This window comes from Thunnus albacares, chromosome 1 (assembly GCF_914725855.1).
Source record: "Thunnus albacares chromosome 1, fThuAlb1.1, whole genome shotgun sequence".
Classification (NCBI taxonomy): domain Eukaryota; kingdom Metazoa; phylum Chordata; class Actinopteri; order Scombriformes; family Scombridae; genus Thunnus; species Thunnus albacares.
Window position 1 is genome coordinate 17,483,759 of NC_058106.1, and position 26,291 is coordinate 17,510,049.

The window sequence follows — 26,291 nt, forward strand, 5'->3', positions numbered from 1 at the left end:
ACTGACCTTCCCTTTTGTATTGTTGTTTGTGAAAATTTGTTTAAAATCAAGAACTTTAATAATATCTATTGTAATGTGATTGTATTACTTTGTGCTGCTGTTGTCCTAAAGGACAACATCATATGTATCATATAATTTATCATTATTGTATAATATACACAACTGCCTAATTAAGTATTTATGATTAGTAGCCTGCTGCATTACATACATATTCTCTTTATATCAATTTAGTTTAAAAGTTGTAAGAAGAAAAGAAGTAGAAAAGTATACAGCCATAAAGCATAAAGATAGTCTTTCACGTTGTTAGAATGCATAAAATTGAGGGCTCGAGCAGATGAGGATCAAAACATTAAAACCTGTCAATCCAAACCTGAGATCCACAAACTAACCAACTGACTGAGGAGATGAAAAAGAGACAAGTTACAGAGGAGTTACAATAAAAGGAACTGAAAACAGAACTGAATACTGAATTATAAATCCTTTATTGATAGAAGTATTTCAAATGCAAATTAGACAATGCTCGAAATGCATGCATGTGCATGATACATATATTGAAAATGTTTCAGCTCACAGTGGTTAAGATTGCGTGAATCTCTTCCTGAGGGGTTTTTGTGTGCAAGATTCTCTTGCTCCATCTAGCAGACCAGAAGTTCCCAAAATAGGTTGCATAAACCTACTGGGTAAGTGTTAAGTGTCACAACATTTGAGACAAAGGGATCAAATAATATAAATAAGTCCAGTTTTTGTGTGTTTTAAAGGAACACAAGCCTTATGGGCTCCAAAAAAATATGGTTGGAACCTCAGCTGCACAGAGTGAGCAATGCGTGGACAAAGTCGACATCCAATATTGCACCGGTGTTACAATTATTTAAAAGCATATATCAAAATTATAAAAGCATATCCCAACTCACACTTCTTTTCCACAAGAAAGCGCAAATGCAGATCACTGAAAACTTAAAGTGTGTATACAGTGTGTCTCATTAAAGCAGACCATTCTTTTAGCTAAATGTACATTGTTGTTCTTTTGTTCCTGAAGAGAATAATTCTCATCAATAACACTGAGAATATAAAATACATATATTTGGCCCTTGTCGATCTCTCAGCAACCAAATTTATCCACCACTGGGTAATGATGCAATATTTGTTTTACTATTTGGATTGAGAGGATAGAAGTAAAATAGATGCTATAATTGTATGTGTGTCTGTGTGTGTGCATGCATATGGGAGTAGAGTCTACGGCTGCAGAAGGTGGTCTTCTTTCATCTCGTGCTCTGCTGGTTTTGCCTCATCAAGCAGACGCGTCATACTCCTTGTATCTGCTCGTTCACCTACAAGCAGGACAACAAAGACAGATCAGGTTATGTGGAACAGAAAGAAGGAGGGTCTAGGCATGAAAGAGGAAGTACAAAACTATCGCATCCATGCATTTAAGACCTTTGTCCAAAAAGTTAAAAAAAAGAATCACCACTGAATGGCTCTGTGTCTTCCCATGTCCAGGACTCTCCAGAGCCGGTCTCAGCCATTGAGGCCAGGTTTGTTGCGAATGAATCTTCAGCTCCAGAGCCTTCATAAATGCCAGAGCCTTCCTCAGGCACCACAGGTGACTCCCTGTCTTCACTGGTCATCTGTGATTCCTCCTCTTCCTCCTCTTCCTCCTCTTCCTCCTCTTCCTCCACTTCCTCATCTTCCTCATCTTCCTCCTCCCAGAGTGGACTCTCATCCTCCACTGGCTCTGCCTCTCTGGAATCACAATGAGAATCAAACATTAAGAAATGTTGATCTGGTTCATCTGATCAGAGCTGTTGTTTTGACAAGGTTGTCTCACTTTATCACTACAATATATTCACGTTAACATCACCTTCTTGTCGATGACATTTTAAGTGCACAAAGAAACAACAACAAAGTGACAAAAAACTTCACAAACTTGACACTAGACACCCCTTCATCCATGCTGTAGCTAGAACAGATTTCAGCTTTCAAGAAGAATATTATGCACATTTCCAGGTCTATATCTTTATATTCTGGGGCTCTACTTGTATATTTCTGCATGATTTACTGTTCAAACTCCTTATTTATCTTATACTGGCTCTTAATACATCCCCTCAGTTCAGCCTCTGTCTGAAACAGGGTGTTTCTCTTTAAGGCCCCACACTCCAGATGAGCCCACTCAGTTCTGATTGGTTAATAGGCTCGGGAGGTTACGGAAACAAACAATAGTAGTAGGATGCTATTTGTGGGCATGTGTGAACACTCTGATGTCATCACAAGGAGGAAATAGAGGCCGGGGCTGAAGCCTGCTCTTTTGACAAAAGCCTTTTGACTTTCAGGGAGCATTTTAACATATGTTCACCACAAGTTTTGGACTATTGACGGTGTTTAACATAGACATCCAACATTATAGCAGTGTATAAATAACAGAAGATCCACAAAAAGCATGATATGTCCCCTTTAAGGGTTGAAGGTTGATGGGTGTTGCTTCTTTCATGTTTTTTTCATATTAAGGATACTACTTTTGTTGAAGCTATACAGTTAAGATAAGCAAGAGTAGAATAACAGAGGAGCTTTGAAATCATCAACAGGAACAGGTGTATAAGATTTGTAAGCTAATAAATAGTTTACATATCAACACAAAATACTCTCAACCTCATAACCTCCTTCTTGGTGATGGTTTTAAAGTAAAACCAAAAGCTTGAAACAGCTTTCCTTTCTTGAAGTCAGCTCTTACACCTAAATTATTAATGGTACTAATCCAGTCCAGGTAAGATATTACAGTTTTTACGGTTACTGTATCCCTTTTACATCCCTGTTACTTCTCAAACCAGAGGATCAGACCATCATGGCACATACTCAGACGCTAAACAATAGACCAGAAACAGCGGCCCACCAGGCGTCACGGCGCACTTCCTCTCAACACTTCCCTCTGGCTTCCTGCTCAAGGCGAGCTGCAAAAAGGGAGGCTGCTGCTCAGGCTGTCTTGTTTTTAAGCGAATGATGTAGGAGGTCAGATAAGAGTTTTGCTGACAGCACAAACATTCCATGAGAATAATCTTAAAGTTTTTTACTCAGTCTGTCCTCAACAACTTTCCACTTGCTAACAAACTCCTCTACACTCCTTTCCTTTGTGTCTATCTGCCCTTAAATCACAGATCATTTACAGGATTGTTTATCAAATGCTTCATAATCGTGTATTTGCAGTTTTCAGATGGACTTTTCACCAGTTTTATTGATCAAACCAGGTAAAATCATTTGATGCTAGTAGCTCAGAGAAGTAAAACAGTGAGAACATGTGCTTTGGTTCATTGATGCTGAAGCAAATCTCACTGTAACCCATTTGGTGTTTTCTGTCTGTCTCTGTTTAGAGTTTACATGTTTATTTTATGTGCAGTGTACATCTGCAACAGCCCATTAAACCCATTCAGAACAAACTGTGTGATTTCAACATTGCCTTAGATGGATTACAGCTGGCAAAAATATGATTTGTGGTATTCTTTTTTTTTAAGTTTCCTTTTTTAAATGTGTGGTCTTTAACTGATAGGATCAATGTCAGTTAAGAGGAACTCTAAAGAGGAAACTGAGGGCTAAGACCAAGACTGTGATACAGGCTTTCTCAGCAGTCACAAGCATTGAAAAGAATTATATACACACCATATGTGCACAGAAACGCACACACATGCAGTTCTTTAGTGTCTCATTATTTCCAGACGAGTGACAGTTTTGGAGTAAGAGTTAAACTAAATGGAACAATCTGGATCCGGAGTCTAAATAAAAGCGATGGTTTGAATTCCTTTTAAGCTCAAACTATTTACAATGTAATTCCTTCACAATTCGTACTTCTACCAAAAGAGATGGTTGGGCCTATGAGTAGCTCATAGGGAAACAAAAAGTAATTAACTTTTCACAGCAGAGGCCAAAGGGGGTGTGGGGTGTGAAAATGTCCTTTTTAAGACAGATGGTGTAACCTCTGCATGGGTTTTGCATGCCACAAGATATTAAGTCAAATCTATAAATTTGGTCCAATTTTGCAACATGGGAGCACAAGAGAGCTTATTTCCAGTTTGACATACCCGTTCTGCCATTTGCTTTACAGAAATCGATTCAAAGGAACAAACTGTCATTGTGATAATCAGCTGAAAGGCCTAAAAGTGGAAAGAATTTGTTTTGGTTTTTTTGTTTGTTTGTTTTTGGCATGGACATATGTGCATCTCTTGTGATGTGAAACAAGATGTTAGTGAGTAAATGATTTATGATGTATTAACTTTTGGTGAATAATTTGATATGGAACTTGATTATCTTACAGTTGCACTGAAATAGGGAGGTGCTCTGCTAGGTGAAATATTCTTTATTTATTTTTAAGGTTGATACAAAAACTTGCCATGACAAATGAAGCCCTCAAACGAAATGTGGCTCACTGCTGGCTGGTACAATCTACAAATTTTTAATTTCTAGGAGAAACCTGTTGATTTGCTAACTTATTCCTACTCAAGGTAGCTAAGGTGTTTAGCCTATCCCAGCATGCATTGGGCACAGGGAAATTAACAGCACAAATTCCCAACCCTACAAGCCAACCACATATTGTACATTTAGATATAAACTAATAATATAATTGTTTTATTAATTTAGCATTTAAATTAATTAGCAATAGAAGACATGATGACATACAGATTGATTCTGGTCAGAGTAAAACTATAGATGGCATCATTACATGTACTGCTGGGCCAACAGGACATTTGAGAGATGAATTTCAAAAGTAGCACTGCATATATGCACAGTATAGAATGGAAAAAGTGCAGAAAATATGAAACTCAAAAGCAATTAATGCAATGTGTTTGAAGGTTTGAATCCCTTACAACATTATGAGTACATCCTGTCTTTCTTAGTTAACTATTTCAACAAGATGCTGCAACTTCTTCTTTATTGGAGACTGCAAGACATTCAAGTGTACTTCCAGAGAACACTTTAAACTGGGTCTCTTCACCACAAACACAATGTGTGTCAATATGTTTTCATGTCATTTCACTCTTTACAGCTCATTAAATACAATACATTTGTGAGTTTAGACTTTCCTACTGTACATTTTCACATGATACCATACAAAAAATGTTAGATATAAAACTATCTGCCACCTTAAATTCCCTGTGCTCCTTCCTCTTTACTTTGTGACAATGAAAAATAAACTCTTAAAGTCTGTCTTATTCTAGCTCTAACGTTCCTGCTCTCTCTCTCTGTTGTTCCTTTTCACTTTCTTTTTTCGCTCCATGTTGTCCTCTATTTTGGCTTTTCTTGGCCACCTACCTCACACTTACTCACAAACACACACACACACACACAACACATGAGTGCACACACAGAGACACACGGTGACATTTGTGTTGGCCATTTGTTAACCAAAGTAAGATCCAGTATTTCTATATTTAACGTCTGCATTCATCTGACAACAGTGTGTCTTGAGATAGTTGTGTTGTTTTTCCAGACTCATTTAACATCGAAGTGAACTCACTGCTACCTAGGCACTCTCGCCTCAGATTTAGCAACAAAACCGTCAAATCCCATGCTCTTACACTTTCACGATGATGCACACAAACAACACAGCACATGAATACTTACAGATACTGTGTAGCTGAAGCAGGCAGTTTGGCTGGCAGGTCAGAAGTCCATGCCATCTCTGGACTTTGGTGAGTCACACAGTTCGCCTGGTCGCCATCAGGGTTACATCTCACAAACTTATACACAGCAGTTGCGGGTGCTCCTGTAGAGCGAAAGAGTGTCGTTACTGTTCAGTTTATGGTTTATTTCATGCAGCATTTTATGCAACCTTCACTCAGTCAGCATATTTGTGGGCAAAGTGTGGTGACTCGTGGATCATTTTAGTGTGATAATAAGCATTTACAAGCTCCATGTTTGGAGTGTTTCAAGAGATTACAACGTTATTCTGCCACAGTGTAATTTGACGGTTGGCCTAATGGGCTTCAGAGCTGTTTATTCTCCTCAGTGATGTGTTAGACTAGGAAATAACAGCATCACAGTCGTCTCAACACATAGCAGCACATTCATACAGAGCTTATCTGATGGCAAAATAATTAACTGTTATTTTCCACCAATATCTGCAGATTGATGTTACGAAAAACAACCATCAGATGTTTCCTTGCCACAGCAAGTAAGATAACACCGACGGCATTAGCCGTATCTGGAACACGAAGTTCATGTTAATCATCGTGACATCTTGACTGTTTGATGACTGATGTTGGGCAATCTGTGGTGGATTTATGAATGTTGCATCAAACAAAATTCACACAAGTGCTTTGCTAAAAACCCTATTTTCTGTTTTGTCCAGGCTGTTGGCATTGCTTGAAACTTTTAAAATTGGAAAAAATCTTTAATAATAATAAAGCATTTTGAAATGTTTTTTTAAAAAAAACAAAAGTGGCGCGACATTTCTGCATCACACTAATACAACTGCCAAAGATAATCAAGCACCATCTACTTTATCTCACATTTGTTTTAATATCAGAACTATTTCACAGGAAATACGGGTGTTCTTAGACGTGTGGCTTCCTTTTAAATGAAGGAAGTCGGTCAGTAAAAAGGCAGTGTCATGCCTAATATGAAGTGATGATTATCTGTTGATGTTATGTTTGGTGTCAAGTGCCTGTATGGCTTTTGGGCATGTGTGTGTTATGTGACACTCACAACAAAGTAAGGCATCATTTTTCATTTCACTTTTAATCCTCATTCTACTGAATAAAGCCGATGTTCTTATTTAGGCCCGTTAATCTAATAATTGGTTGAAAGGCTGTAATAAGAGCATCAGTATGAACATTAATTTTAACAGTTAGAAGAAGAGATTAACCAGCACAACAGACTTTTATCATGTCTTTGAAATCAGTCTATCCCTTAAACGAATGATAATAAAATGTAAACAGTGAGATACAAACAATATTAGGCACACTGGGGGATAATAAATATGTGGTTTATAGGTTTAATAATAAAAATCAGAATAAACCGAAATGTTATTTTTATTTTGGTCGTATTTCCCCAGCCTCTTCCTCTTTGTATCCATAGACGACTTGTGTCATGGCGAGAGTCGAAAAAGTTCCCTTACATTAGTAGTTCTCAGCCCAGGGTATTTTCACTTTTCCTCCCAAGTACCACAATGACATAATGTATGACTACTTTAGTCATGGGTTTCATACGCTTTCTGTAATAAAACATCTAAAACCAAAAATCTCATCAGATGGAGGACCCTGCCTTGGACAAAACCTTATTAAATAGCGATCTGTGGTCTAATTTGTGTCACTTTAGGGATCCTTGACGTGAAAAGGTTTGAGAACCACTGCCTTACATCACATGTACAAAATGTTCAAACTGAAATGCCTCCACTCTTTAATATGAGAGGGAACCTCACATCTTTTACTCTACAAGAGTGTTGCTCTTCACTACAAGAAGTTATCCTCAGAAACAGAGTTGTGTGTTATTATTATTATTATTATTATTATTATTATTAGCCTATAAAGCTATATGGTCAGTCTGCTGTGGAGGTGGGGAGATTTACCATCAGAAATGAGGGCACAGAAACCTGACGTTAACAAATGAGTCACAGTTCCAGTAATCACTTTATGCTGACAGTCAAAAACCAGTGAAGATGAACAGTTGTTATAACTTTATTTATCAATCCCCAGTTTGGGCCACTCTTTGCTCTGTTATTGTAAATATGTTCCCCAGAGGCACTTAAGCTGTCTGGATGTTTCTACTAGTTTCAACTGTCTGTCCAGGTAAAGTCTCTACTGTACGTCGGTAACAAGAACTTCAAAAGAAAGTAGATTTTATCAGAAATAAACTACCGACTTACCCATCCCGTTATGTAAGGCGAGGCAGGAGATAACGAAGAACAGGATCAATTTCATCCTCAGCTTTTTCTTTCTTTAACACAACAACGAGAAAAAATAAAGACACTGCTTTCCTTACGCGCTTAAGAATAAGTGTAAATCGCTTCAGACGAGCCAAACTCCCCTTAACAGCAAGAGCTCAGCCCTCTTAGTGCGTCACGGTTTCCTGAAGTCTTCTTGGTTAAAAAAAAAGTTGCTGAACATCCTCAGCGGAAACTTTTGTATTAACTACCTCAAATATCAGATATCAGGTTTGCGTAACTGAGCACTTTGAGGAAATAGCTGAAGATATCAGCCAAGATTCAATCTGCGTGTTCTGATACTAAAATGACTGAGAGGAAGCGACAATTTGTCCTAATTGGCCGCGTTTAGTATTGAGATAATAACATCTTTGAAGAGTTTCTTTCTCACAAGATGAATTCAGTTGTTTTTTTGTTTTTTTTTTTACCTCTCTTAGGTTTATTGAAACAGCTATTCAGTGTTTTCCTTGTGGGTGTGAGTGAGTGGGAGAGATTGTGGTGTTTCACCCCTTTAACTTTCCTTTAGTTGTGGGTTAAGAAATCATAAATTTGCGCTTTAAAGTTTCCCAGAGCTAAACAGAGATTGTTGGCTGAAACAGAGACGTATCAGCATCAACAGTATCACGTTAGTTAACACAAGGAAAAGCCATTATAAGGTGGGGACGTACTGGGAGCCTCCTGAGACACCTGTGTAACACATTACTACTGAGTGACCTCACTGTGTGTGTTTATGTTGTGTGCTTACGTTGTACTTTACCGCATGCTTTTGTGTGTCTGCACCTCTTTTTCATTGTGTCTTTAATGTGTCTCCATATGATCTGCAGGTTTACAGTATGTACACACTTGAGCTTGTCATTAGATGAATGTAAGTAAATCCATTCTCTGCACTTTACTTGAGTATTTTACATTTTCTTCTACTTTACACTTCCACCATGTCACATTTAAAAAGGGAAAATTTGTACTTTTTCACTCATTTACTCAATATTTATTTGACAGCTGTATTTGACATATGATCAGCTAATAAAATATCATCCATTATTGGAGATTAAACAACCTGACATCATTTAAAGTAAACAAAATTAGCTTGAAAACATTAAAATATTGATTATTGATGCATAAGTAATAATAATCCAAAAATATATAGATGATAAATATCACTGTGAATCAGGTCATTCTATGTACTAAGAATACTTAAAAAATCATACATTTTGCCCCTGATTCTTAATTATAATGGAGCATTTTTACACTGTGGTTATTATCACCTCTACTTAAAGCTAAAAGATCTCAAAACTGCTTCCACATCTGTGTGTATCTGTGTGTGTTTTTTCCTGCGATGTAAGTCTGGTAAACACAAGTTAAGACATTTCAAGCATCAACAGTTGGTATGTTACAGGGCCTCAGGCAGATGAGGAGTATTTACTGGATTAATGCCATTGATGGTGACTCAGAAGTTGCAGGAAGCTGGAGCCGTCAGAAGCTCTAAATACGAATGAAACAGTAAGGAATTTTATGTCGCAAGCATGTGATGCAATGTGTATGTGTTTCTACGCAAGAATAAATGATGGATCCGGGGAGGTCAACTTCCCCTTTTCTGTCAGTTTTTAAAAAATTAAAAAGAAAAAAAATGCAGGCATCCAGAATTTCTAATGTAGGTGTTGTGGAAATTAGATTAATATTTTGCACAGACACAGGCATTGATTGAACAAGTACACTCTGTCCCTTCCCAGCTTCATCAGATTTTTGGATCTCCTTTTTTTTCTCTTTTTTTAAATAAAAAACAAAAAACCTTCAAAGTGAGCACCAAAAAACATCTGCAATGTTGGAATGTTGGACTTTTTTTATTTTTTAGATTTGGCCAAAGTTATTTAAAACATCAAACAGTGTTCTCAATTAGCTTGAGGCCTGTTTAGTTTATGACATAAACCATAGGCTCAGTCATGCAGTGGTATGACATGTAATGATCAGAGACATGTGTTGATCAGACTGAAAATGGATAGTTATGTGTCTGTTTTTTTTTATTTATTCATTTATTTAAAATGTTTCATCTTTTATTGAAAATGCAAGGCAAGCGACTGACAAGACGTGACAAGGAAAGGGGAAACATACAACAACAAATACAGACAGACAGACATATTCAACAGGATGCATCTGAGTGCAATAGAAGAAACCATTTTTATTTATTTAGTTAGTTATTTTTGCTCTTGAGGCAATTTCAAATAACTTAAAAGGTCAGAGGAGATAGAATGGAGTCATTTTACAGCACCGGAGGGCCCCAACATCACCCTCATCCATCCTAAAGCTCATTTTTCTTGTTTTCCACAATTCTGGCCCTGTAAACAACAGGGCCAGATGGCTGTGGTGGTAAAGAACATCTCTGGGACCCATACACACACACACACACACACACACACACATTACAACAGTGTGTATAACAAAGTTTTTATGATGTTTGGAAGGCCTCTTCTTCAATATACTTGAGCAGTCTGACCCACTGACCTCTGTGTGTGTGTGTGTTACTGTCAGCGCTCTGTCAAATATTTGTCGAGTTCTTGTACAACAGAGATAGAGGTGGCTCGTGGACTGAATACTGCATTCCTCTCTTTGACTGACGTGTTCTTCTTACTTTTATTTTTCTGTTACGTCTCTGCGTCTTTTCTGCCCCCTTTTTCTCATCTGAGTTTTAGGCGAGAAGAGAAGACGACCCAGAGCAGGAAAGAAGTTTGTTTTAGCTGACATATCGGTATGATGCCACAGGAAGTGGTTACATCAGTTGCTATCATTTTCCCTCAGGAAATGACACACTAGTCTGCCCATCCTCATCACCACACTAACGAACACGCACACAAATACATATTGTGAGTGACACACTTAGGAGATACATAAACCAACTGACACACATCATCAATTTGCTGCTCCTATTCTCTCCCCCACAAGCCGTTAAAAAAACACTATAATTCCTGTACAATCACTTAATCTGATATATGTTTGATATATATGTGTTTTCCTGCAGCAGCCAGTGTGTTATTACACCTATAAAAAGTCAGCTATTACAGTCAGCTTGGTTTCTATTCTCACCCCCGTCACATTATGTGGGATTCAAGACTATTGTCTGAGTAATCAGAGTTTATGGCAGCAGAGATAGCTCTATTTTCACACTCTCAGACACACACATGCAGAAACACAGAAAACACACACACAGTCGTTAACATATATTAAAAAACAATAGGATTGTTTCACCATGTCTGCAGCAGGGCAAATGAAAACAAATATATCTGGGCTCTACAGAAGACGGCTATGAAGGGGAAGTGGAGCAGTGACTGATAACCATATTAGCTAATCTAATCAGTTTTTTTTGGTTTAACAAAAGAGGGAAGTTCAAACATTTGCTAATTAAAAAATCAAAAACACGAGAAAACAGATATTGATTTTTGAGATATTGATATATATGCATGCTCTTTAGAAAACAGCATAAGTTTGATACTTGCTTCTAAGAGCCAAAGAACATGCAGTAGATGAGGGACTGTTATATGAGGGCTCAGATCCAATTGTTATGGGTCTGTTTGCAGTCAGACTCCGTGTCCCTAGCTGCCATTCTCCACCAGTCCTCCAGAGGCCCTCAGACTTTTCTCCCTTTTAGTTTGGGCTAGACTGAGTGGGAGAAAGCTAATTTTAGTTTCTTTAGAAGACCATCTTGCATGATGATTATTTGGGTTGCCTATTTGTTTTCACTCTGAACTCACAGGGCATATACTCTGTCTCGGTGATGAAGAGGATTGTGTGCATTTTGAATGTGTTCTGGGTTTCAAATTGTTTGTGATAACTGCATTTGCAATTTGTGTTTCTTTTGAGTAGAGCTTGAGCTTGGTATTGTTTTTTCCACTGATTATGAGGAGTTGAAAGTGGCGCATAATCGGCCAAGAGAAGTTTATGGCTGAACTGCAGCTGGAGAGGGAGAAAAGCATGCTTCTTAAACAAGAACTGGAGAAGATCAGGTTTTCACACCAGGAGGTCAGCCAAACTGTTTGACACTGACTGCTGAGTTCCTTCAGCGTAGGCTTGAGATGGAAATCAAGTCTTATGCGAACCGAGTGAAAGAGGACCTGCATCTGATCTAGAACCTAAGTGCTAAGCAGGAGGCGTTCTGTCAAATGATGGCAACACAGATCTCACTCAACCTTGAGCTCTGCCAAGCTGGAAGCTTATCCCCTGAGGAGGCTGAAGTGTCTGTGGAGAAGTTCCCAAATATTTCAACCTGGAAAAGTGCCCGCCACTTTCGGGGGTTGAGGAAGCCAAAAGAATGGAAGAGGAAGCGGCAGGATGGGTCCAACTGAGACTTGAACTGCCACTTCACCCATTGCAAGTCAACAGACCATTTAACAGCAGACATTCTGACTTGTCAAAACATAAAAACTTCAGGCAAATATACAAAATTGACCTTGGAGTCTTTCCTATTTTGTCACAATTATCATTCAGCTGAACTGAATTTCAAAATCTAAGCAGAGACAAATGTCAAGGTCAAGGTAATCTTTGTTATCCCCAAGGAGCAATTTGTTGCACAGCCAGCAGTAAATAAATACAATCAACAACACACACCGACTTACACTCAAAAAAATTACACAAAAAAGACAAAGAATTACATAATACTGTTCAGAAAGCCAGTGGTAGCAGCAAATGAGTTTTTAAGTCTATTAGTCCTGCATCTAGGCAGAATATATCTGCGACCACATAGAAGCAACTTGTACTCATTGAACAGGGTGTGACTACAGTCAGCCAGGACTGACCGGGCTTTCTTTGTGGCTCTGACTTTGTACGACAGGAAGAGTTCGTTAAGATTCTTGCCAGTGATTTTACTGCACATTCTTATAATACCTTCCAACCTATTCCTGTTTTTCAGGGTAAGTGACCCAAACCAGCAGATAAAAGAAAAGGTTAAAACAGACTCAATAAAACAAGAATAAAACATTTTCATAAAAAAGCTGTTGATATTAAAATTTCTGAGCTTTAGATAAAAGTACATATGCTGGTGGGCCACAGACAGCATCGCCGTTAGAGTCAAATGTGAATTTGTCTGGCAATGAATAGAAGCAGGAGAACCAACATGAGCCTACGTGATTATGTGTACAGCATGAAAAAAATGATTCAGTGTAGTTACTCTTTAAAGAAACACAGCATCAACTCAGATCAGGTCTGTAGATTTGTTTATCGTGCAGTAGTAAAGCTTCACCACAAACCTTACTACCCTCAGACAGGAAGCAGTATAGAGTAGTTCAATGTTGCATGGTCTCATGGTTAGCTGAATATTAGTCATGCATCAGTTCCTATATTGAACTCTGCTGCAAATGCTTCATCTTACAATTAACTTTAACCCAGCAGTTGCCTTGGACTTTTTACTATCAATTTGAAATATGGGGGAAAAAAAGATTTAACTCTGCTACACAATGTAGGAAATAGTACGTAACACTGCTGATATAACATGGGACACATACAGGATAAGAAGCCTTGCAATGTCACAACTGTGGAGGAAGTACATTTTAAAGACATACTTGACAAGAGTTGAGATGTACTGTAACTTTTATAGCACATCAACACATAGTCAGTCAGTTTAAGACATTATTTTGTTTATAGCAGACACAGTTTTAGACAATACAAATTTAATAGTCTGGGAAATTAAAGGTTCTTAAACTCATCTGGGCCCCAAACTGAGATAGTTTTAGCCTTTTACTCAGGGACCCACAGTCATTAAAATACCTCAGTACTTCTGTTATTTGGAGACCTATCACTGAAAAGACTGATTTTACACACAACTTCTCATTGCAAGTAAAAAGAACACATTGGTATTTTAAGTGTGTATCACTTCGTTGGTTTATATACAGATATACAGTTTCAAGTGGATGAAGCCGGCATCATGCAGATTATGTCGTGTCAATCGTCGACGAGGTTGTAATTACTTGTAGTATGTTTGACAAACTCACTGTGATGTTCCACACATGTCTTTAACAGAATACAACAGTTTTACACAAGTTTTAGTTTAGCTGTAGAGTAACAGCATCAGCATCTGAACTTCTCTCTGTCTCTTTACGCCACGGTGAAACCAATCCTTCTCACAGTAGGCTTTTATATTTGTTTTAACCATCAGACACAAAGTGCTGATGTGCTAAACAGAAAATAAGGCAACATTAAATGAAAACCAATATGATTAACAATAAAAGATACAAAGTATGAATTAGACCAGAGTCACAGAGGACACTGGAAACACAAAACAATATATAATAGAAATCTATTATGTACATATCTGCCATTACGGTGCAATAGGGACTCACAGTCCAAGCAGCTTTTTTTTTTTTTCTGCGAGCACTTTGCTGAAATTTCAGTGATAAACTTAGAAAGACTGCAGCTGTTCTGTGAGAGTTGCACTGAAGCTGAAAAAAGGATTGTTTTTTTTGTTCCATTTATGACATAAAAAGTAACTATGCATGTTTTATGTTCCATATCTTAGAGAGGCTGCATCATATCTTTTCAATTTAAAAAATCCAAAAAATATGTTATTTGTCAAGAGGAGCCCACACTTTTTCATACAACTGTAGTTTTGAAGTGAATCAATTTTCTGTGCTGTCTGAATTAAAGTAAATTGTCAACACATTTTACTACACAGATGAAAGCACATATGTACAGTCTGTAATATGTCCAGAAGTGTTGTGAAAGCAGCACAAACAAGAGGCAATGATGAATTCAAATAAGCAAGAGAAAGTCAGTAAATCTACCATCTGGTTTCTCTAATTGTTGGTACAGTAGTGTCCATTGATCATTAGGTGGTTAATTCAGACGAGACTGGCTGATTTGGTTGGACAACCCACAACCAGTCAGCGAACAGTGGCGTCCTTCAGTTGTTCGCCGCCATTCTTGCTTTAAGGCGGTTTATTTTGAGAGGGAGTAGGCCAACCATCTCTTTACTCAACTCCAGCTCCGTCTCCACGGTGGCTGCCGCCTCGGGGTGGCCTTCACAATAGTGCACCACGTATCTAGACAACAGGTGGAGGATGAAAGTGATGGTCAACACATTAAACACAGTACTCCTATTTATTTTAATAGCTCTCAACAATTCTTTCCTTGTACTTGTTGTCATTCTATAGTCTTTCACTTTGCCACTCAAAATGTGTTTGAATGTATCATCATAAATAAACAAATGTATCGTCATACTTGTAGTTTTCCAGAGCCTTGTTGAGGTTGTCCAGCTGTGCAGAGGGTAAAGAGCAGATCAGCTTGCTGTACAGTCGGGCTACTCTGAAGCGGGCCACCAGAGCCGGTCTAAGCACCTCCTCTTCCAGGTGCTCCGGTAACTTCCCCTCCGGAGAACGCAGAGAGTCTAGAAACATCTGGAAGTACCTGGAGAAGAGATGATTATAAATTACTGAGTAAATGTAAAATGCACAGAGACACACGTGCGTCCTCCACACATAAATATACACTCACTTGGCAGAGGCAGAGCAGAGATGGTTGAATTTCTTAATACTGTGGTTATCTAGAGGCTGTGAATCGGCTTGTCTGTTGGCCAGTGTCAGTTTCTGGTCCATCATTTCATTGTAGGTCTCAGCCAACTCAAACATCAACTGTCTGCGGATCATTAGGTAGTACTGGGCATTCAAGTCTACAGAGAAACAAACACAGTGACAGCTTGTTATTTCTACTGTACTATATCTTATAAATATATTCAAGGAGACAAAACTTTCCGAAAAAGAAGAACATAATTGCAACTCAAGAGCAAAGTTTGCACAGTACCATTGCAGATTGGCTCCAGCATGTCAACCCGTCGTTTGTGCATTTTGCAGCGTCGCTCCAGATCCTCTTCAAAGAAAGCCAGAGCCCTAAACAGAGAGCTGTGATCCTGCAAGATTTCTATGTGGTCCGTCACATAGCCGTCCATCTGAAAGTACTCCTTAGCCTGAGCGGATGAAAGAATAGAGAGGCGTAGACACACACAAAGATTAGATACACACAGAGAGTGACAAGTGGACAAAAAAACTGTTTTCTATAAAAGTTCAATGATTAGATCAAGTGTTTGGCCATAAAAGGACTCTTTCAATGTTGTCTCGGTTTGAATGAGACAGTTAACTTGTTTACTGTGTCTATGATGATGATGATGATGATATCTGTTCAAAGCAGTTTGTGTGTGCGTGTGTGTTGTGCATACCTGTGTGACATAATTCTGTCCCACCAGAAACACAGCTCTGGCCTCCGTGAAGTCCAGCGGGAACAAACAGCTCACCTGGGTATCAGAAAGCAGACGGTGTGACCACATTTACTATGGCGGGCTGAGTATTTATTTGCAGAATGGCGCCCCCTGATGACAAAGTAAGCTTAATTCTTTGTGTACTGTTAGATTTGTCCTCAATTGAATCTGCTTAGATATATAGACTGATACGATCACATCAAAATGTTTTATTACTAAAACATGACAAAATTAGATATTGTTATAGTGCATTATCAATAATGAGATAATGATCATTTTTGATAATAAGAAGCAGTAAAACCTGATCTGGAACACTAACAAATATAACAGTAGCATTGCTAGTAGAAGTAGCAGTAATACTAGACGCTGAACAAGGACCGACCTTCTCTTCCAGGCTCGCGATCAAGTCAAAAGTGTCTTCAGAGCCGAACAGCAGAGCGCTCTTCCTGCCCTTCTCTTCTTCCTCCTCCTCAAGTCTTCTCGCTCTCTTCAACTCTTCTTGACGATCAGTATCCAGCTCCCCGATGTTATCCTGGTCACAAACACAAGCATATACGGTCATATAAGAGACACACAGGCAGACACATATAACAATTATGTAGATCCAAGCTAAGTAAACAGAAGCTCACATAGATGCACACACAGAGACGCTACGTTCAACAAACAGGCACATCATGAATTGGCCATAACAAAAAGAGTCAATTTTTGAAACTCTTGGGTTTGAATTAAGCATTATCTATGGTTCAAGGATACATGACTTGGCTTTGAGTACAGTACATGTCCCCAAAGAAAGAAAAGTACCTCTAGCAGTTTCTTAGCATCCTGAAGGAGGTTGAGGCAGTATTTGATCCAACATCTGGCAATCTCTGCTCTCTTCTGTCTCAGCTGTTCCCTACGCTCGCTCTCTGTCTCACCTGGGTCAGACAGAAGGAGAAAAAAAATGAAAAGATATGCCAGGAGAGAGGAAAGGAATGAGAGATATATGTGGATGAAGTCAAGAGGGAGAGGCAAGGAGTCTGACGGAGGAAGGGAGAAAATAACTGATAAGAAGCTACACAGTTGTGTTCTCTCCTGTTTGACTGGTTGTAGCTGATTTGGGCAACAAAATACAGAAAAAAAGGAAACCAATACTTTCACTTTTATATGTTTTTAATTACAATTTGAAATATTATAAACTAAGCCTTTACGTTAATACATGTTACCGTCTACTAGTACAAATCTTCACACCCATGTTAAACTCTTACATTACTGGCTAATTCTGTTCAGAAACTCAATCTGCTGCCTATCCTGAACCAGAAAAAAGGTTTTACTGTATTTTAAAACATGAGGAAGAAAAACACATCTTTTGGATTTTACACACAGTTTGACAGAGGTTTAGATGAACACTCACTCTCCTGTGCTGCGGCCTCAGAAGGAACTTCTCCTGCCAAACCTGATATAATGGTGGCTGCTGAAAGGCAGTGTCTGCCCTCCATGTATCGCCCCTAAAAAAAAACCACAAACACACCTCTTGACTTGCACTGAAAACAAACCACTGGGACCACAGTAGTGAACACCTAGAAAAGGTCTTACAAAATGTACACCAACTGTTTTCAACCAATTTAAATCACTCTCAGTCCTACCTTAGTGATGTAATACTGTGATAGTGTAGCAGCATTCAGAGCCCACTCCATCGGACTGTACTGATTTAACTGTAACTGTCTCTGCAGGGTGCTGTGGCAGTAGGTGGCAGCACGCTCATTTTGACCTGCGAGACAAAACACTTAAGTTATTATTACTTTCAACAAATAAAAAAAACATATTATCACAACAACACTCAGCTTACTTGTATTGTTATTGGTAAATATGAATCTAATTTAGGAGCTCACAATTAAGGAGATGTGAGGAAATACATTTAAATGGATGGCTGTTAATGGATTCAAACTGATTGTGACGCTGTCAGTTCTCTACATAAGTTAGTCAGTATATAGATCAGAGATCAGACTCACCAAGGTTTTTATAGACTTGAGCAAGGTAGTACATGGTATGGGTGTAGGCCAACTCAAACCTGATAGATACAGAAGAAAAGCAGGAGGGATAGAAAGAAGAGTGGGAGAAAGAAAGAGGGGAAGGAGTATAAGGAAGTGGAGAATCAAAGTAGAGAAAAGAGAGACTGCATTTACGACCAATATCACGACAACTTTGGAACAATTGTATTAATATGAACAGGCAGTTTGTCTGTAAATGAGCATGTTTGCATTTAGGGATGTCAGAGCTTGTAAGTTACCTTTTGATCCTTTCCTGATGTGTTTTTTCCTCAGTAGAAAAGTACTCTGTCATATCAGTGGGAGGACTCCCATCCTGGAAAAAACAAAACACAACCACCATGGCTGCAGATAAAGAGGATACAGCCACTGCAATTTTCAAATACAGTCATGTTGGCCCTGCAATTTTCTCTCCAGCTGTTTCCAGAGATCAATACTTCTCAGTCAACTTGTCTTTTGAATGTTTGTGTCAATACAATTACAGCTCCCTTTTTGCTACCTAATGCACTTAAATTAGGCTACTTTTTAACACTTACTTTGACCATGTTAACTGTGATTGTTATGTGTTATCAAAAATTCTGAAAATGCAGAAAATGTACATGACTTATTACTAAACAGGCAATGATGAAATGGCTTTGCTCCTGAGAAAACAGGTTTCTGTATAACAGTTATGTGACACTAAATCTGCTCGTGATGGCAAAAAATAACAATTATTATTAAGTGTGCAAAATCTCAATCTACTATTCACCACAGAGGGCTCTCAGTGTGTCACTGAGGTTGTAAGACTGGACACAGCTTTACTTTCAGCCAGGAGTCAAACAAGGTCATGAGACAATAAACCAGTCAGAAAATCAGTCAGTGCAACATTATCACTGTCAAAGCGACAGTATGCGTCCACATTCCTCATGTTGCACTGATGCTTTTCTTCTGCTACAGTCAGCACACTAACAGCATCAAGTAAACAGTCACACAACCTTACCTCCTTCATATATCGTTGGTAGATGGCCTCTGCTGTCTCCAGGAAACCCTGGGCGGTCTCTGTCTCATCCCGGCCTGCCCAAAGGATGCCCAACTGGTTCTGATAACACAAACAACCAACACATGAGCAAGTGATCAGCATCATGTGATCTCCTACTGCAGGATGATGGATTTAAGGCAAACAAGAACCATTTACTCATTGATTATTTTGCTAGATTTGCTGACTGCTGTTTATGACTATAGCGTTGGAGCAGCAATACAATACAATGGTTCAAGGAGTGGCATTAATGATGGGGGTTTTTTTATATTAGGGTAGCAGCATCTCAATTATAATCTATCATATATCGTACCGGTATGATTGTTTAGAGATGTTAGTTGTGCTTAATTTTAGATATACTGTATACACACTGCATATGTGTAAAAGACTTCTGCTAGTATGTCTAAAACATAACAGCTAAGCTAACAGCTGTTAGCTTTGTAGCATAATTTAATATTCGTTAACGTTACCCTGACATGGATGAACAGAGACACATTCTCGGACGACACCCTGTATCTCTCCAGCAGTTTTATGCAGTTCATCAGATGCTCCTGGCCGGCTGACAGCTCCTCTGTATCGACGTGGTTCACGCCCAGATAGTACTCCACCGCCCCGAGTTTGGCGGCCCGCAGCCCGGCTGGCGAGTCGCCGCTGGAGCCCTGACCGAACAAGTCGTCCCTCTGCCCGTCCACCGGCTCCTCCGTCGGCCGCTGCTCGCCGCTCTCTCCGCCGCTGTCCTCCTCGCCATCGCCGGCCTCGAAACTCTTCAGCGAGCAGTATATCTCCCTGAGGAGCTCTCTGGCCTTGTACTTGGAGCGAAAGGGGTCGGTTTCTGGGTCTTTTCGTGATTCTACATCTGTGAGGTTTTGGGCGTTGGTGAATTTGTCGCAGATAGCTTTCCACTCATCACTGTTTAGGGACGCCATGTTGTTTGATCTTTATTCTTCTTCTTCTCTCACTTTCCTGGTAGATAGCAAAACAACTTTAAGGTGCATACCGCCACCTACTGGATTTATACTAAAAATAACCACTGACGAAATAAAATAATAATAACCCCGTCCCACCCATTTCCCACTCAGCTATAAATGCTCTATTTTTAGGTGTTTGAGAGAAACTAAAAGCTTATCTCAATAGCTGCTGCCGACCTTCTCCAGAATCTCCCACAACACCTAGAAATCTCCTTGCTGTATCTACAATTATGTTAGTTTTCTCAGATTTTCTTTCTATTACAGCAGTACAGTTAATTACCACTGCCAAAAACTTCACCTGATCCTTACAAAAGCAAAACTCAGTATGCTTCCTGACTGGTTTCTGGTCTCATATCATAACATTCTTACCTACTTCCTCATACTTAAGTCTTTTCTTAGATCTAACCCTGATTATTGCTGCCTCCCTTACTCTCTTCGGGGAGTTGTCCTCCCTGCTGCATGATTCCCTTTGCAAAGAAGACACTCTGGATCTTTCTCACAGTCTCCACAATCATTCTCCCTACATTTAACATACATACATACAAACAAACTATGACCAAACTTCCAAAGGTTTGGGAACATGCTGCCTTACTGGGTACGACATGTGGTCCAAGAATGCTCTATCAGGCAAGTACTCCACATCAAAGTGAAGCAAGTCTCATACTTTTCATACTTTGTCAAACCTCTTCATTCTATGGGTGTCTGTCACCCCTTTACACTCTTTAAGTCTATTTGCATCTTCAACAGGGTATTGCATTTTTCTAAGATTATTAAATGATTTTTAAATGTAAAAAATTCACCTGCAAGGTAACTAATTATAGCTGCTGGATAAATGTAGTGGAGTAGAAGTATAAAGTGGTATAAAATGGACATACACAAGTCAAGTACCTCAAAATTGTACTTAAGTCCAGTACTTGGGTAAAGATACATTTTCACAATTTTTACACAATTTAAGGTTTCAGTTTGGAAAGTCAGTGAGTCCAACATCCATTCATCAGAAAACTTAATTTGAACTTTTTTGAGTACTTGAACCACTTGAAGAAGTACATTTAATACTTACTAGTATTATACATACAGTAAGTACAAGTTTTAGATCCTTGTACTTTGAGTACTTCCATTTTATGCTACTTTATGCCTTTAGACCACTACAATTTACATCTTTGATAGCTACAGTAGAATTATTTACTCTGCAGATTCAGATTTTACATACAAAGCATATGATCAGTTTTTAAAATATGATGCATTGTTATTGATTCAATTATCCAACTAAAACATCAAAATGCTGCTTCTCCAAGTTAACACATCTGTAATAATATGTAACATTCTCAAAGTGTCAATTCCGTATAATGAACATTTCTTATTTGTCATTTTGTGCATTTGCTGATAATACTTTTAGCACTTTTAGTTTAGTAAAAATCAAAATGCAGGATTATTACTTAATGGAGTAGTTCTACTTTGTAATATTACTACTTTAACTGCAAAGGAGCTGGAGCTGCATCCACCACTGGTTTTGACGAAGTCGATGTTAAGTGTGCAGAAGGTGATGGTGAAATAAACAAGTGTTATCAGCAATTGTTTCCTCTTAAAAGCTCAAAAACTGGAGTTTATATATAAAACATGAAATACCCTTCCTTCATTTCAAGTTAATTTGATTTGTACTTTCTAACTTTGTTGAAAATATGTGTTTAATGTTTAGGGTTAATTTAACAAGGGCATTAGGTTGCAGAGTGTTGAGTGTAAATACGGAGCAGTGTCCTCTTTCATGTTTTCATGGTAAAATGTGTAAAAGGTCACCTGATCCTCAACAATGTCCATGGAGCAGGATGTGGGAGAAACAACAAACAAATGTAAACTGTAGGTTCAAAACCTAACCTCAAGCAAAAATTAAATAAATCACTCACTGAACTCTGTTCAAGTTGGTTATAGCCAGTTTATTCTAACGAAACCAAAGGATCAGATCATTGATCAGGGAGAAATGAATGTGCGTTATATAATGAGAATAAATTAGCTTGAATGACACATGGCAATAACACACAATACATGATTTGGTCATCACAGACTTACCCAGTCATACAGGATTATAACTCAGCTTGCAACCTAACTATACAGCTTTACAGTGTGGGCAGCTTCACAACATAAAAGACTTTGTATTCAATTTTTACAATTTAAACATTTGTTAAAATAATGATTTGTTATTACTGAAATAAATCAATTCCAAATTAGATTCTCAAACACACTCTATATTCTTTCACCAGTGTAATACCTTTCTCCAGGGCACAACAGACAGACAGTTTAGCACTGTGTGTGTTAACTCTGTTAACCAGTGATACTCTGCTACACTTTGGACATATTTTCACAAACTGACCTCAGGCTTAGTACTCTCTAATATATCATTAATATTTCAATTACTAAGAACGTGAGACAGTAATAAAAATATTAATGATACTGAACCAAAATTAAATGTTTAATGAATGAATAATGATCAGCCTAGTTTGAACATGTGAAACAGACACTGGATCTAATATGCAACTGTCAGGCTGGTTAGCTGAGTGTACATCCACCCACATTGTGTTTGTGTGACATGTTGAATGTTGCACAAAGTGTAAAAATAAATCACAGCAGTTGACCTTAATTCTTGGAAGAAACCGTCTGTTTTTTTTCTGTATGTGTAGTAAAAAGTGTCTAAAACTTCACGGAGGATGATAAATCTTGATAACATCGGGTTAAAAAATGGTCTAAGTGCCACGGTGTCAATGATTAAAGAAGAAGTTTAGATGCACAAGTTTTGATGTCCAGGTTTAGGTGGCTTTCTCCTAGCAGCATGGTGAAGGTTCTGCATGTGCTTCACTTTGCCACTAAGACACCGTCTTCTTCTCCATGCTGAAATGATACAGAAACAGTCAGAGTGCATGTCATTCTTTTTATTACAGGATCTAAATATAAAAGATTACTCCAGCTTTCTTCAACCTAGGTCTAATCCTAGATCTCCTTATCATGTTAATCTCTATGTATCTTACAGCATTGCGCTTCCTCATAATTCTTCAGTTAAGTCACTGATGAACTTTTTATCAGTCAATAGTAACAGTGCCAAAATACTTAATCTGGACGTATAAAATATAAAATGAAAACACAGACTATAATATGTCTTACTTGTATTTGATGAGACGACATCCCTGGATTAGCTGTGCCGTCTCGTTGGTAGCATGGCAAGCAAACAGTAGCCAGTTGCGTGGTTGCACCTTGTAGGCGAACCGCATGAAGAGCAGCGAATAACAGGTCAGAGCTGAGAGGAGGGAGCAAGCACACAGGCGAAAGTTTATTACAGGACTGTCTTCTTATAAAACATTTACTGGTGGACACTTTCTCGTACTAATAAAACATGAATGATAAACATGTCATTTAGTCATACAGGATATTAAGCATCTAAACCTTATAGATTTTAAGCAAATCACAATTCCAACACAGAAATGAATTCCCGTCTCCACAGCTGTATATGCCTAATACATCAGATAAGTTACTCAAACTCTTCTGGCAGGTTTTCTGTTCCTTCAAGGCCCATTTGAGGCCAAAGTTAAAGCTCTCTTATTCAGAATGTGACCTAGAAAGCAGACAGTCAGAGGAAATATTTAAAGAACTGCAGTTGTAGTTTACTTTAGAGTATCTCTTGTTTCTCTTTAACCTTGAGACTGAGAGTGTAAATTACAACCTGTACCCTAACAAGATAAACTAGAAAAGGATGGGGGGTATTGCGTGTAGCCTACATCTGGGTTTATCAGCATATGCGTCTGTGTGTCTTACCGAAGGTCATCCTGCCACTGATAATCTCAGGACTCTTCTTCATGTCTGTGATGGCGGCTATAGGAAGACCCCAGTTTGCTACGGGACCCCAGAAATGCTGTACACACACACAAAAAAAGTGACAAAATACAGTTTAGACATTTATCTTGCACCGGTTGTACAGTAGAACACAACTATACAAGAGTAAAACCTGCAAAATCTGAATCCCATTATAAGAAGTACTGATGTAAAAAATACATAGGTTCAAGAACATGATAGTAAAGATTTAAAAATATACACCAACACACATTTTGTATGTTAAATTAATAGCTACAACTATACAGCACAAATAACCATAGTCTCACAGAAAGATAGTCAGGGAAAAAAAACAGCAGGGAATCACAAACAAGGAGGAACACAGGTATAGAAACAGACATACTGACAGATAGATCAGATAAGGACTCACCGTGCTGTTGGATTATGTTTTGTTTTTTTATTTCCAGGGTCACATAGAAGAGAAAAGAACACAAATACACATAAGTCATACTGACACTAGCTAGGTCACACAAGGGCGACTACCACATCAAATAGGTCACAGGTTTGTTTCTGCCAGAACTGGTACAATTAATGAAGCCCGGATTCACAGTGGGTAACTCAGTTTGCTTTGTCTTCACATCATTAAATTAGCTTATAATGAGCATGATAACATTTCAGCCCCTAGAGTGAAATATTTAATTACACTTAAGAGTAAACTTTAGTCAACTTAGAGCCATTTCTGTATTTGCTAAAATAAGACAAAATACACCAGCAAAGGAAGAGTTTTGTTGTTAAGATTCCTGAAAGAGCACAGAGATGGTGTTAAAGCCATCATAACGTGTGCCTCAAACAAATCTAGAGGGCGTTTGTTTGACTTTGTACTGTATCTCCTAGAGGTAACAAAAAATTACCAAGAGATAACCATTTTTGTCTATGACAAAGTAAACAAAGATGGTCTCTTGCATCACTATATCACTCTTTAACCTTCAGTCTACATTTCAGGCATATAGCTAATCTGTTGCAAGTGTGCACACACAACCAGGACAACATGTACAGATTAACTAACGTCTTGACAACATGTCAAGAAGTAATAATAGTTCTCACTTGCCTTTAACTCTGAATCCAGATTTTACATTGGCTACACCTCCCAACACAAATATTCAATCCTTTTACTGCAGGCTAAGTAAGTTAGGTGTTTCCCTGCGACCTTATTAGCCTCTCACAAGCTACAACCCACTTGAGTTTGACTCTACAGCAAATGACAATATTTCTCCTCTGTAAGTTAGGTTAGAAAATGTAAAACAATAACAATCTGCTGTTAACTATCCTACACACACACAAAAGCCCGTCGTCCTTGAAAGTTTACACATGTAAAAAACGATGCCAATGTAACACAAAGTGATGCTCAAAATGTTCATGGCATCTGATTAAAACGTAGACTTAACAGACAAACTCAGCTGGCTGTTAAACATTAGCTAACTTTAGCTGTAACCTATACTCGACATCCAACTAGCTGGTTACATTAGCATGCTTGCTAATAGAAAATGTAGCCGTTTCTGACACACACCTCGTCAAATAATCCCTGAATTCTTTGCTCTTCAGGTAGTCTACAGCTTTCCTTGCAACCGTCCCCGCCATGGTTTAACGCTGGACTGGTGTGGTGTCTGTTTTTGGACGACAAGAGTATTCTGTCACTGCTGAAGGGCGACAGGCTGAAAGCTCTACTCAGAGGACGAATTTCCAACCACAACATTTGAGCTTTACGACACTGTCGCAAATAGGCGGCGCGATCTCAGACGGCCGTCTGTTTGCAAAACCCATTATTGGGATCGAAGATGACCAGTGTAGGAACAATTGACTAGATAAGATTGAGGCTGTAAAACAACGGCCGTGAAGAAAAGGTGGCCAAGATGAACTACGAGAGGTGCTGGGATGCGAACAACAGAGCTTTCTTCATTTTCAAAGTCAGGTCGAATTTATTCATAGGAGAGCACACTTAAAAAGAACAGGAGCTGACTATAGTGCTTTACAGAGAAATGTAAAAATACAGTTGAAGAATTAAAACAAAACAAAATAAAATAAATACGTAAATTGTAATAGACACAATTAACAATGTTAATATGCTATAAAAAAAATTAAGGGGACTTAAAAGTGATTCTATAAAGGTCGGTCTTTAGCTGGGATTTAAAAGTTGTGATACAAGTTCTGACGGTGAGGGGTGCAAACCGTTCCGCAGTCTGCGAGCAGCGATGGAAAAAGCTCGATCATCTTTTGGTTTTGACTAGAAAATGAGAGGTGTAACTGATCAGAGGATCTGAGGGGTCTGGATGTAGAATATGGA

General features: G+C 38.5%; 3 protein-coding genes across 4 annotated transcripts; all 3 read right to left on the minus strand.

Moving 5' to 3' along the window:
- Positions 1-466: 466 nt before the first annotated feature.
- Positions 467-8,063, minus strand: srgn (serglycin). 2 transcript variants are annotated; one of them, XM_044347045.1, is made up of 4 exons: positions 7,847-8,063; positions 5,605-5,746; positions 1,463-1,740; positions 467-1,313 (listed from the first exon to the last, which is right to left on the minus strand). In XM_044347045.1, the coding sequence occupies exons 1-4, from the start codon at positions 7,899-7,901 to the stop codon at positions 1,234-1,236; spliced, it is 555 nt and encodes a 184-aa protein (XP_044202980.1). In that variant the 5' UTR covers positions 7,902-8,063; the 3' UTR covers positions 467-1,233. The 2 variants fall into 2 exon arrangements, with proteins under 2 accessions (XP_044202980.1, XP_044202973.1); XM_044347038.1 differs by having other exon boundaries at positions 467-1,328; positions 1,466-1,740; positions 7,847-8,062.
- Positions 8,064-13,083: 5,020 nt separating this feature from the next.
- Positions 13,084-20,128, minus strand: LOC122979536 (kinesin family binding protein). Its single transcript, XM_044347057.1, has 13 exons — positions 19,640-20,128; positions 19,134-19,232; positions 18,397-18,470; positions 18,119-18,177; positions 17,753-17,877; positions 17,521-17,614; positions 16,932-17,044; positions 16,513-16,662; positions 16,092-16,166; positions 15,680-15,842; positions 15,374-15,548; positions 15,101-15,286; positions 13,084-14,922 (listed from the first exon to the last, which is right to left on the minus strand). Exons 1-13 carry the CDS (start codon positions 20,093-20,095, stop codon positions 14,784-14,786), a joined length of 1,908 nt encoding a protein of 635 aa, XP_044202992.1. The 5' UTR covers positions 20,096-20,128; the 3' UTR covers positions 13,084-14,783.
- A 1,919-nt stretch (positions 20,129-22,047) lies between these two features.
- Positions 22,048-25,715, minus strand: mpc1 (mitochondrial pyruvate carrier 1). Its single transcript, XM_044347100.1, has 5 exons — positions 25,518-25,715; positions 24,381-24,384; positions 23,936-24,032; positions 23,288-23,420; positions 22,048-23,017 (listed from the first exon to the last, which is right to left on the minus strand). The coding sequence occupies exons 1-5, from the start codon at positions 25,586-25,588 to the stop codon at positions 22,993-22,995; spliced, it is 330 nt and encodes a 109-aa protein (XP_044203035.1). The 5' UTR covers positions 25,589-25,715; the 3' UTR covers positions 22,048-22,992.
- Between the last annotated feature and the right edge of the window lie 576 nt (positions 25,716-26,291).